Source organism: Mauremys reevesii, linkage group 3 (assembly GCF_016161935.1).
Source record: "Mauremys reevesii isolate NIE-2019 linkage group 3, ASM1616193v1, whole genome shotgun sequence".
NCBI lineage: Eukaryota > Metazoa > Chordata > Testudines > Geoemydidae > Mauremys > Mauremys reevesii.
In genome coordinates, this window is record NC_052625.1 from 142081308 (window position 1) to 142094693 (window position 13386).

The 13386-nt window shown below is 49.8% G+C and overlaps 1 protein-coding gene across 4 annotated transcripts in view; it reads left to right on the forward strand.

The window, feature by feature from the left end:
• Positions 1 to 13386, forward strand: part of LOC120399976 (gamma-aminobutyric acid receptor subunit rho-1) — an 83861-nt gene that overhangs the window by 55398 nt on the left and 15077 nt on the right. For all 4 annotated transcript variants that reach the window (XM_039528261.1, XM_039528260.1, XM_039528264.1 and 1 more), the window contains one exon: positions 9864 to 9946. In XM_039528261.1, the coding sequence (XP_039384195.1) occupies positions 9864 to 9946 (83 nt within the window). The remainder of the gene's footprint in view (positions 1 to 9863; positions 9947 to 13386) is intronic.

A 13386-nucleotide genomic window follows, 5' to 3' on the forward strand; every position in this document is an offset into this window, starting at 1 on the left:
GCTGAGTGGCCCCACGTTCTGGTCCTTTCCCCACTGTGGTTCCTGGGAGATCAAGGCTCTCCGGAACCGCAGCGGCAAAAGGAGTAGAAGAATGTGGGGTTGCCTGGCGGCCCCATGTTCTGCTCCTTTGCCCACTGCAGTTCACAGGAGAGCCCTCTGGCTGAGGCCTCTCCCAGGAACCACATCAGGGAAAGGAGCAGAACCCCCAGCCCTGCCCCTTGCCCTTCCACAGAGCTGTGTCTCCTCCATCTTTACAGCAGCCCCACTGGACGGCGGGGCTGGGGGCAGTACAGCCACACCAGAAGAGCTATCAGCATTGTGCTCCTTTCCCCACTGCGGTTCCCAGTGGGGAAAGGAGCAGAACACCAGCAGCTCCTCTGGCGACTGTACCGCCCCCACCCCCCAGCCCTGTTCTCTGAGGGGGCTGCTGTACAGACAAAGGAGATGCAGCTCCGTGTAAGGGCTGGGGGTGGGACTAGGGGCGGGCTCCTCGTCTGTCTTTCCGGTATGCCGTACCAGCTATAAATATCTTACTGCTATGGTGTACCGGACTGTACCACTGTACTTGCACCACTGCTATTTGCAGGGTGAACTCAACACTCTCCGAGGCCCAGATTTCCTCCCCAAAACATGTGTTTTGCACTTTCCAGCCCTCTCCTGGACATTGCTCCTCTAAGGTGATCAGTACTCAACAGCTTGCCACCTTAAATGGAGTTACCCAAACAATTCACAACACTGGTTAAACTTTGATTAAAGACAAAACAAGTTAACTTAACCCCAAAGAGATTACTTGTGCTCACAAGCTATGAGCCATTAAAGTCAAAAATGGTTACAAGAAATATAAAGACACGATGCTTCCTAAACTTAACAAACTAGACTTGGTTCAAGATGAAGTTCTTACTACATGTTTTCAGTACATTGCTGACCAAACTCTTAGGCTAGGATCTGCTTTCCAAAGTCTATAGACTGTTTATTTTATCTTCTTAGGTGGAAAAGAGAGGTGGATAGGGAGAGATAACTTGGGGTTGTTTTGTCCCTCACTCGTATAATGCAGTCACCCTTTGAAATACGTTTTCCTGAGAGTGACCCCTAGATAAAGTTCTTTCCAGCTGAGAGCAAGGAGACATGGAATCTGTTGTCAGAAGGAGACTTCATGCTGTTTCTTTTCACCTGTGTATGCTCTAATGCAGATTTTCTTAGTTTTCTTTCTTCCTCTTCTCACTCTCTGAGGATTCTGTTTACTGCTTATATGCAAATTGAGATAAACACACACCCATTTGTTTAAGACAGACCTGCCTGACCAGTTTGACCGTATCGGGGTTATGTCAGTTTGAACATGTGCCTTTAACATCATACAGTGGGATTTTGTAACTTTACACATAATGTTTCTACATAGGTTTCAACATGATATTATTGACCAGTGAGCTATTGGTTTTCAAATGATACCTCACAAGCTATATTTTGTACAAAGATTATTACAGTAGTATGTAGAGTGTGAATACAGGTGTGCATTCTGTCACGCCAGGTTATCCAGCTGGTCTAACTATGGATGTTAAACTAACAAAGGAAATGCCAAAAGTCCTGAGAAACCCAAAGAGACTAAAAATTACAATGCTTACATTGGCAGCCATTGGTAAATCAATATCCACCCTCAGTAATGCAGTTTGTATTGTGGTGAGTGCTAGAGTTTGACTGGGATTTTTCAGACATGCCAAAATGTACTAGATACATGTGTAATTGATTATTAATATTTTTTTCAATGCCTTTGGCAGAAAACATCATTTGAAAACTGATGAAAATTTGAAAGCTCCCCTACTGTCAAAAATGTTTCTCCACTTGCCAGAGCAGGCAAGAATAGGATGTAAAGAACATGTTGTGTTTCTGTATCACTTAGTAATACCTGGCATAGACACTTGAGAAAAAGTCCCATGTCAATGAGAGGTTTGGCTGGCTAAGGAGTACAGAATCTGAGTTTAAGAATATTTGAGACACTTCAATCTCACCACACATAAATTCACAAGGTTTAGTTGTAACCACCCTACACAAAAATAGTATTACACCTTTTAAATGGCAAACTAAATAGTAAAATGTATTATTATTATTGTTTCAAGTAGCACCGACAACATGCTGGGCACTTTATAAACACTGAAGAAAGGAATTTAATACTATTAAAATTTAAAGCACTGTAAAATATTTTGTTTAGCGATTAGTCTGAATTTATACCGCATATTCAAACTCAGGTTCTGAATTCTCTGGATCTGATCATCTTATCTCTATACTGCGTCAAAACAAAATCCCAGATCCACACACTCCCAAATTAGGTGGTTTTAAATCCAGACCTCAGTTCAATCAGAACTTTCCCAGATTTCGTAGTGTTTGGATTTGGTCCATTATTATGGAGGTGACTAAGCAACTCCATAGGTAAGGTTGCATTGAGTTTGCACTTTGAGCAGGACTAGATGGGGAGAAGGACAAGAGGGCTGAGTTGAGGGGCAAGTGAGGGGAATTTGTTTTTAAATACAATAAACAACCATGTAAGTGTTAAGCTGACTGCCTAGCATTACCCTGATCACTTTGCTTGTATATTCACCAAATTTTGACTTTGTAAGAATCTTCACTCTTTGGGGCCAGAACTGTGTCTTCAACTGTGTATGGAAAGCACCTGTCATGTTTTAGACAGCACCACAAGCTAAATAAGAAATCTGAGCACAACACTTGCTTTCTAAGAGTAACAAATACAAATGAGAGTGACATCAATGGAAATACAATGTGACTAGATATTAATAATAGTTGACTGTCTTAAACTTGTTATGGTTCATAGATTGTTCTCTCACTATAATCTATAAAATTGTTTCCATTTATTTTCCCACCGCCAGTGTTTATATCAGTTGGGTTTATAATTACCAGATGCTTCTTGTACAAAAACACAAAACTAGACTGTTAAGAAATAAAATAATGAGTTGTTCTTAGCAAGACCAGAGCTTTTGATTTATAAGGTGGAGCATTTCAATGTATTTTCTTTTCAAAGAAACTTAGGCCTGGTCTACACTAGGACTTTAATTCGAATTTATCAGCGTTAATTCGAACTAACCGCTCAACCGTCCACACCAGGAAGCCATTTAATTCGAACTAGAGGGCTCTTTAGTTCGAATTTGGTACTCCACCCCGGCAGGTGGAGTAACGCTAAATTCGCACTTGCTAGCTCGAATTAGGCTTGGTGTGGATGCTAATCGAACTTAGCAGCTCCGGGAGCTATCCCACAGTTCACCACTCTGTTGACGCTCTGGACAGCATTCCGAGCTTGGATTCTCTGGCCAGCCACACAGGAAATGACCCGCGAAAATTTGAATTCATTTTCCTGTCTGGGCGGTTTGAATCTGACGTTCTGGTTGCACATCGGGGCGAGCTCCGCAGCACCTGCAACGATGCAGAGCTCTCCAGCAGAGGAGTCCGGGCAATCCCAGAATAGAAAGAGGTCCCCAGCATGGAGTGACCGGGAAGTCCAGGATCTGATCGCTGTGTGGGCGAGAGTCTGTGCTCTCGGAGCTGCGCTCCAACAAGCGAACGAAGACCTTCGAGAAGGTCTCTAAAGCCATGAAAGACAAAGGATACAGCCGGGATGCGATGCAGTGCCGCGTGAAAGTGAAGGACCTAAGACAAGGGTATCAAAAGTCAGAGCGGCAAGCGGACGCCCGAGCCCAGCCCCAGACATGCCGCTTCTACGAGGCACTGCATGCCATTCTAGGTGGGTCTGCCACCAGTGCCCCACCAGTGACGGTGGACTCCGAGGACGGAATAGTGTACCGGGACAGTTCCCCCTCCCTGTTCGCCGATGGGGAAGATGAGGAAGGGTCTTTAGAGGACGGCGCAGGTGACATCGAACCCACTCCCGCTTTCCCTGACAGCCAGGATCTCTTCATCACCCTCACAGAGATCCCCTACCAACCGTCCCGCCGTTAACCAGGACTCGGAATCAGGGAAGGATCAGGCGGTAAGTGCTACAAACAGGGAAACATTTATTTTTTAAGAAACAGGGATTTATATAAAAATAGAAATACTATATAAACATTTTTAAATATGAAACTAAACAAACAGCAGGTCTACACAAACAGCAATGGAGCAATAGTCCTCTGGGGATATTTCAAAAAGCTCTCAGAGAGCAGCTGGAAAAGCCTCAGCAAGAGGTTTCTTGGGAGAGGTGCTTTATTGGGTGCTCCGTTGAAGCACACTCTTCCGCGCCATGCCATCCTCAGGTAGAGGGGGACCATCGCCTCACGAGCATGGCAGCGTAGGGTCCTGGTCTGTGCAGGGCTTCTATTAACATCCGCTCTCTCTGTGTGCGCCTGACACGCCTCAGGGTGATGTCGTTGTGGAAGTGCTGCATCTAATTAGTGGAATTAGTGTACTGTTACTATTGTGCATGGTAGACTTTTACTTTGCATAAGAATGACCCTCGCTAACAGAGTTTTACTTTGCATAAGAATGACCCTCGCTTAACAGAGTTTTACTTTGCATAAGAATGACCCTCGCTTAACAGCCACGTGTTGCAGGCCTCAGAGGAAAAGCATACAGGGTCTTTCGGTCACTGGCGGAGATGCCGCATAACGCTCATCTTTTCTGCTTTGCACATTGCCTCCAGCAGGAGAGCACAGCTAAGCACTATCTGATAAGCAGTCTGTACTGTAAGGCTTACCAGGACTTTGTGCAAGAGGGATGCAGCTGTCTCTCCTCGCTTGTGCGCTATCCAGTGCAATCGCGCCAATGAGAGCGTATTCAAATCTCGGACTAGTTCCGAGATCTCCTGAGACTTGGTTCCTGTTTGGTCTTCTTAACTGAAAATGACTAGACTGTGTTTACTGTTGGCAAACATGTATTTGTTCAAGGAAATCACCTACTTTTCGCATCACACAGCTTCGCTCCTTCACGGACTGCCCGCCATCCCCTGCAGAGGCTGGCTCAGATTAGACGCCAAAGAAAAAGACAAGGGACGACATGTTCCAGGAACTGATGGCCAGCTCCAGAGCGAGGCGGCAGAGCAGAGACAGTCGAGGAGAGCCTGTGTCAGCAGCATCGTACACACCTGGAACGGGAGGATAGGTGGCGGCAGGAAGACCAGCAGGCGACTCAAACGCTGCTTGGTCTAATGAGGGAGCAAACGGACACGCTCCGGCGCCTTGTAGATGTTCTGCAAGACCACAGGCAGGAGGAGAGAGCCCCCCTGCAGTGCATCTGCAACCGCCCTCCAACGCCAAGAAGTCCTGTCCCCCCCTCACCCAAAGTGACAAGAAGGAGGGGCGGTAGGGGCCGTGAGAACTGTCACTGCACCGCAGCAGAGCGCTAATGTACAAGACACCTCTCGCGCTGTAAATTTGTAGAAGTTCTTCCCTTACAGGATCACCCAGTCCCAAATCCAAGTTTCAACCCCCCACTGTGTATAACATTATTAAAAGCGGTTTGCTGTTACTCTCTGTTTCCGTCACGTTTCTCGTGTCAGAAGACTTTGTGGGGGGGGGGGGATTTTTAATTACAGTGCATAGCCCACATTACCAGGGTACAGACTTGGGGGCAGGGTCAACTGCAGGGCACACACAGACTGCAGTCACTAGGCACCAGGGACAGTCTGTGTGGTGTATGCTGCCCCAGGTCTTTCCTTGATGTGTAGGGTCCTGGTGCCTGACATCCCCGAATGTAAAGGCAGGCTTCCTTCACATGCATTTGGACCGTAGTCACGATCCTCCCGGTGCCCCGAGCCCCAAAAAGAGACCTCATCCAGGGGCAGATACTCACCCTTCCCCACACCCTCACCCCTTCCAACGCCCAAACCCACAGCCGTCATGGTAACCCCTATCCAAGGACGGCACCCCTCGCCCCTTCCTGCAAACCCACCCATCAGTGCACACCTTAACCAGCACAGAATGCTTCCATGTTTCAACGAAGAAACAGAAATGCAAAGTCAACGAAAGATTTATTATTAATTACTAAAACATGTCCTTAGTTTTAAAACGTCCTTGGGAAGTGGGGAAAACTTGGTTTATGATCAGGCTCTTAAAATCAAGTGGACAGTCACAGGTTACCCTGCTCTGCGAGGAAACTCGCTTTCAAAGCCTCCTGATGCATATCGCTTCCCGCTGGGATATTCTCTCAGCACGGGTGTCTGGCTGATCATAAACAGCAGCCAGGCGATTTGCCTCAACCTCCCAAGCGGCCAAAAGGTCTCGCCCTTGCTCTCACAGAGATTGTGGAGCACACAGCAAGCAGCAATAACTACGGGATATTCTTTCGCTGATGTCCGAGCGAGTCAGTAAGGTCCGCCATCTCCCTTGAGACGTCCAAGCACACTCCACCACCATTCTGCACTTGCTCAGCCGGTAGTTGAAGAGTTCCTTTTCAGTGTCCAAGGCGCCTGTATAGGGCTTCATGAGCCAGGGCATTAGCGGGTAGGCCGGGTCCCCGAGGATCACTGTAGGCATCTGCACATCCCCAACCGTTATTTTGTGGTCCGGGAAGAAAGTGCCTGCCTGGAGGCGTCTAAACAGACCAGAGTTCCTGAATACACGCTGGCCATGAACCTTGCCCGCCCACCCGACGTTGATGTTGGTAAACGTCCCCTATGGTCCACCACAGCTTGCAGCACCATTGAAAAGTAGCCCTTTCGGTTAATGTACTCGCTGGCCTGGTGGGCTGGTGCCAGGATAGGGATGTGAGTCCCATCTATAGCCCCACCGCAGTTTGGGAATCCCATCGCGCGAAGCCATCTATGATGACCTGGACATTTCCGACAGTCACTACCTTTGAGAGCAGTTGCTCAACGATTGCGTGGGCTACTTGAATGACAGCAATCCCCACGGTAGATTTGCCCACGCCAAAGTGGTTCGCTACTGACCGGTAGCTGTCTGGCGTGGCAAGTTTCCAGAGGGCTATGGCCACTCGCTTCTGCACAGTCAGGGCTGCTCGCATCCTTGTGTCCTGGCGCTTCAGGGCAGGGGACAGCAAGTCACACAGTTCAAGGAAAGTGTCCCACGCATCCTGAAGTTTCGCAGCCACTCTGTGTCATCCCAGACCTGCAGCACTATGCGGTCCCACCAGTCTGTGCTTGTTTCCCGGCCCAGAATCGCTGTTCCACACCATGAACTTGACCCATTGCCACCATGATCTCCACTGCCCGGCGTACCCTGCTTTCTGAGAGGTCTGCGCCACTCTCCTCACCGTGCTGCCGGAGCCTCCTCGCCCGGTTTCTCAGCATCTGACTGTGGAAGAGGTGGACGATAACGTGCGAGGAGTTGACAACGGCCATAAGTGCAGCGATGATCGCAGCGGGCTCCATGCTCGCAGTGCTGTGGCGTCCGCGCTGTAACCGACCAGAGAAGGGCGCGAACAGATTTCCCGCCGGCGCTTTCAAGGAAGAGAGGGAGGGCGGGATTGACGGTTCAATGACGACACATTTTTCCCCCCAGCATGCATTGGGGGGAAATCCCACAATTCCAATGGGCAGCGGGGAGTGCGGGAACTGTGGGATAGCTTCCCACAGTGCACCGCTTCCAAAGTCGAAGCTGGCCCCGTGAATGTGGACTCAGAAGTTCGAATTTGGAGTATAGATACACAAATTCGACTTATTAAGGTCGAATCCACAAATTCGACTTAAGTAGATTCGAAATAGTCCTGTAGTGTAGACAAGCCCTTAGTAGGACTAGAGGTATTACCTGTGCCCCCTAGTGGATGATATAAATGATAGCTAGTTAGACTGTGATAACATTGATAACATTTCACAGAATACTGATGTACTTCATCAGTAACACCAGTGGTATAACTACAGTGGTGCAAGTGGTGCAGCCCAGGGCCCATGAGATTATTGAGATCCAACCAGAGGGGCTTCTGGGGAAGAGCAGGGCCTGCTGGGGCAAAAGGGGGTAAGCTGGGATGGGGGGATCCCTCCAGCAGGGGTGACCCTGGCGTGAGCAATTAGCAAGGATGCATGGAGAAAGCATGGTGAGATTGCAGTACTGGGGGATGCATGGGGGCACGTGGGGTCCCTGGAGACAGAAGACACAGCCCCCGTAGAGACAGAATGCAAGGAAAAGCATCAACCATTTTTCATGGAGCAGGAGAGAGGGACAGCTGGGGTAGCTTGATCAAAGCTGCAGGGAGGGGAGTTGGAACAGAACTGGGTGGAGCTGGGGGCTGGATCGGTGCTGTTGAGGTGGGAGAATGGGGTGGAGCGGAATTCAGGGAGCCTGGATCAGGACTGGGGGGATGGGTGCAGGCAAGGTTGGAGATCAAGGGGAGGAGCTGGGCGAAGGTTTGTGAGAACCTAAAATGAGGTTGGGAGGGGAGGGTAGACCAGGACGCGGGGAAGAAGGGGAGCTAAAAGAGCCTGGAGGGGAGATTGGATTAAGGCTGGGGAGCTGAGGGCTGGACTGGAGGCTGAAGGAAGGTTTGAAGGAGAGCTGGGAGGAGTGGATCAGAACTGGAAAGGAGAAAACAGTCTGGAGGGTAGCTAGGAGGGAGCTGGGGGATGAGAGGGCTGGACTGGGGCTATGGGAGAATTGGACAGGAGCTGGGGAGGCAGTGGGGCTGGACTGGGGCTGTGATGGGAACTGGAGGGAGACAGATTTCAGAATTGGAAAAGGGCCCCGCCCAACCTATTCTTGCACCAGGGCCCTGTTACACCACTGCATAGTGTGACAGACATGGCCATTTCCTGCAGTATCTATGGGAGATCCTACTGAATTACATTTAAATAGCTTTGGAGTCTGTTGTATTAAAAATGCAAAATTTATATATTATTGTGGGATTGTCTGTAACTTCTCCAGCAGGGAGACGTGGCCAGTGTAAACCCTGGGGAAGTGTTATGAGCTTCAAAGGACTATTGTGCCAGACAAGAAGGAACTTTTGAGACAGGCACAGTATAGTGGGTTTCCTAAGAAATACTTGGGGGGAGGTAAATGCAAATTCCCACCTCCAGACCCAACCGTTTGAAGCTATGTCCTGAGTAGAAAACCATTGTCTGACTGACTACCTGTTCACAATCTCTATCAAAATCCCCAGCTGTAAAAAAGAAAGGCCAACCTATGGTTGTGGGTTCTTGTTCTGAGCTAAAGCTGTTATGAACTTATGACCATAGACAAATCCCTTGGTGTAGTTTGAAGGACAGAATTCTACCAGAGCCCTCATTGGAGTTGGGGTGAACTCTGGTAAATTTATTAGCATGTGTGTAGGTTCTGGTATTGTTTTAAATGTTTCTCTGTAATTCTTTCACCTTAAGAATAAATATGCTTGCTTAGAAAGGGCTGCATGTTAACTTATAACCGTGGGCAATGATGCTGTTTTTAGCCACTGAGGAGAAAGCAAAGCAGGCCTGCTTAGGCCATGCTGACTTGCTGCAGAATTCACAGTGTAGGAAGGGACCTGCGTAGCCTTGAAATACCCTGGTCAGGAGGCAGAGAGACATGGGTCTCCACCCAAGAGAGATGATGACTGAGAAGCCGAAGCCTTGAGTGAGTTACTAGCTGTACCATGAGGGGGAAATACAAGTGCAGTTGCCCTGAACAATGACATGTTGGACTGCCAATGCATTGATGGTTATCTGAATATCAATAAACTATTCTTTACAACTGGAAAGCAGATGACAAAGCTGGCATTCTCTGAAAAGAGAGACTTGGCATTTCAAGTGGGCAGAAGTTGGGCTAATAGCATTATTTTTTTCCCTTTTAATTCAACCCCTGGTAATATGTGGGTTTATTTGAAAATGTAGGGACTATATTTTATTTGATACAAAACTAACTTGCAGTTTTATTTGTTTTTCCTTTACCATTTTTCAGTCATAAAGAGAACAACGTTTTTAAACATGCATTTTTCATTTCTAGGGTCACAGTAACTGCAATGTGCAACATGGATTTCAGTCGCTTCCCCCTGGACACACAGACGTGTTCACTGGAAATTGAAAGTTGTAAGTAAACAGGATACATATGTAGGCCAATATTTTCAAAAATGGGAGCCTAAAATTAGGCTCCTAAATTTATGTAAGATGCCTAAGTAAATGGCCTGTTTTTCAAAAGTGCAGAGCAGCCTGCAAGTCCGACCAAAGTCCACAAACTGAAAATAACTGGGAAAGCTTTTTCTCCACTCTCTTTCAGTTACAATAATAGTAGGTGTGGTTTACCTGTGATAATCTCACTGCACTGTACGACTCAACAAATAAATGAATGTACCTAATATGCGTCACGAATTTATCCAGAGTATAAACGAAAGATACATCCAAACTAGCATCCCCATGGAGCTCCTTTTTTCTAAATCTGACCTAACTTTGAATGTCCTGGCTTTCATACATATATATTTTTAAACAACTATATTCTATTGACATATTTCCCCCCTTGCATTGTTAAGAAGCATTTACACTCTTAATGCTGCTTTAACAGTTGTTTTGGGGGTTAGGATGGGGTTTTGTTTGTTTGTCTTTTTCTGGGAATAACTAACCCTGGTATAAAACCCAAGACTAGACAACTAAATCTAACTGGAACACAAGGAAAGAGGTGATTATTATGCCCCACAGCAGTCACCATAACTCTCTGCAAGATGCAGGGCTAAGGCATCTTGAAATCAAACTATAGTGTTACCACTTTTTTCACCCAAGCAACTAGTCAAATTTTGGGGCCTTGAGGATGTTCCAGTTGAGAATAGAAATGGATGGAGACTGGTATTTTATTTGATGCAGTCTTGTTTATTTACAAGATGTATACAAAGTCCTGCTCCTCTGAACACAGGAGGAACCAAAACAAGGGAATAACATCTTTGTTTCCAGCCCCAAGCCTCTTTAGCCAACCCTAAACCCAAAAGCTCTTTCTAGGGATCCTCTAGGGTCACATCATGTTTGAATACTCCAGCTTGGCTTTCTTGCTCTGCCTGTCTTGCTCTGTCTCAGTTTCTTGTCTACCCCCTCAGCTAGACTTTCTCACACCCACAGACTCACTCACCCACCTGGTCAGAACAGGAGGGAACCCTCTGCCCCCCTGTTGCTAGAGTGTGGTCAGACCCTATTAGGCCTTAAGTGTTTCTTCCAACCATTTACACGGCAGTTTCAACAAGGTTTTAACTCAACTCATAACAAGGCTTAAACCAACTCATAACAATAACTAGAATGATCCTTTATCATAATTAGGGCTCTGTGTTTGTCATGGAGGTTGTGGAAGTCACAGATTCCGTGACTATCCGCGACCTCCGTGACTTTTGTGGTGGCCAGTGTGGCTGACCGAAGGGCTGCCAGGTGGCCTAGCAGCAGGGCCGGCTCCAGGCACTAGCTTAGCAAGCAGGTGCTTGGGACGGCCACTCCGGACTGGGGCGGCAGGTTCAGGTATTTGGCGGCAATTCAGCGCAGGGTCCCTCACTCCCACTCAGAGCAAAGGACCTCACACTGAATTGCCACAGATTGCGATCGCGGCTTTTTTTTTTTTTTGGCTGCTTGGGGCGGCAAAACCCCTGGAGCCGGCCCTGCCCAGCAGCCAGCCACACCAACCAGTGCTGGAACGGCCCGGGGGCCAGCCGCACCAGCTGCGGCTCCAGCAGCCCTGGGCAGCTGGCCCCGGGGACCACCTGAGCAGCAGCTGGTGCAGCTGGGCCCAGGGATTGCCTGAGCAGCAGTCCCCGGGTGGCTGGAGCAGCTGCTGCTCCGGCAGCCCCCAGCAGCTGGTGCTGCTGGCCCTGCCCCACCAGCAGCAACCCCCCAGGACACGCCCCCCCTCACAGCAGTGGACCCTGGCTACCCCTCTTCCCAGATTCCCCCTCGCCTCCCCCAGTAACACCCCCCAAGATTCAGTCAGGGGTATTTATAGTATAAGTCAGGGGTCAGCAACCTTTCTGAAGTAGTGTGCTGAGTCTTCACTTATTCACTTTAACTTAAGGTTTCGCGTGCTGGTAATACATTTTAACGTTTTTTAGAAGGTCTCTCTCTATAAGTCTATATTATATAACTAAACTATTGTTGTACGTAAACAAGGTTTTCAAAATCTTTAAGCAGCTTAATTTAAAATTAAATTAAAATGCTGATCTTACGCCGCTGGTCCACTCAGCCCGCTGCCGGCCTGGGGTTCCGTTCACCTAGTTCGGCAGCAGGCTGAGCAGGGCCTGCGGGACCCCGGCTGGCAAGGGGCCGGCTGCCAGGACCCCAGACCGGCAGCAGGCTGAGCAGGGCTGGCGGCTGGGACCCCAGACCAGAGGTGCAGGTGAGAATGTGGGGGGGGGTGCAGGAGCTCCCGTTTAGTGCTCAGGGTGGGGGGTGAGGATGTGGGGGGTGCAAGAGTCAGGGCATAGGGTGGGGTGGTGGGTATGTGTGGGGGTGCAGAAGTCAGGGCTGGGGTTGTGGGGGGTGCAGGGGTCAGGGCAGAGGGCTGTGGGGGAGTGCAGCAGTCAGGGCAGAGGGTTGGGTTTGTGGGGGGGTGCAGGCAGGGGCGGCTCTAGGCCCCAGCGGGCATCCTGGGAGGGCGTCATTTGGCTCCGTGGAGCTCGCATGCCTGCGGCAGGTCCGGACGAGCGGACCTGCCGCAGTCATGCCTGCGGCGGTACCGTCTTCCTCGGTTGAGCTCCGCAGGTCCGCTCGTCCCGGGCTCCGGTGGACCTGCCGCAGGCATGCCGGCCTCCCCAGGATGCCGGAGCCGCGGGAAGAGGGGACCCGCCGCGGGACTGGGGAAGGGCGGCGCAGCGCTCCGCGCTGCTTGGGGCAGCGTGATTTGTAGAGCCGCCCCTGGGTGCAGGGGTCAGGGCAGAGGGCTGTGGGAGGGGTTCAGAGGTCAGGGCAGAGGGCTGGGGTGCTTGGCTTGTGGGGGTGCTCCCAGCCCCCTGCCATGAGCCACTCACGGCAGGGGGCTGGAGGGAATATGCCCAATTCCACCCCTTTCCCCAGGGCCCTGTCTGTCCCCACCTCTTCTCTGCCTCCTCTCTGGAGCATGCTGCGGCTCTGCTCCCCCTCACAAGGGTGATCAGCAGATCGGCGCAGGGAAGGAAAGGAGGAGGTGCAGGAAGGCAGCACACTGGGGGAGGAAGCAGGGGAGGGGGGAGTTTGGCTGCTGGCAGGACCATACTTCTGCCTCCTGCCCCTGCAGGAGAGAGCGGTGGGCAGGGGGCTGAGTGGGACCGGGACCCCGGCAGGCGGCAGGTAGCAGCGTGCCATTAAAAATCAGCTTGCGTGCCGCAGGTTGCCAACCCCTGGTATAAGTCATGGACAGGTCACCGGCCATGAATTTTTGTTTAGTGCCCATGACCTCTCCATGCTTTTTACTAAAAATACGTGTAGGAGTCCGGTGTGGGGGCTCGGCCCTCTCAGGTGCGGCTGGGAGCCAGGCCGCCTCACTACGCGAGGCTAGTAAGCAGTTCAGTCTCCAGAGTCCGAGCCCTAGG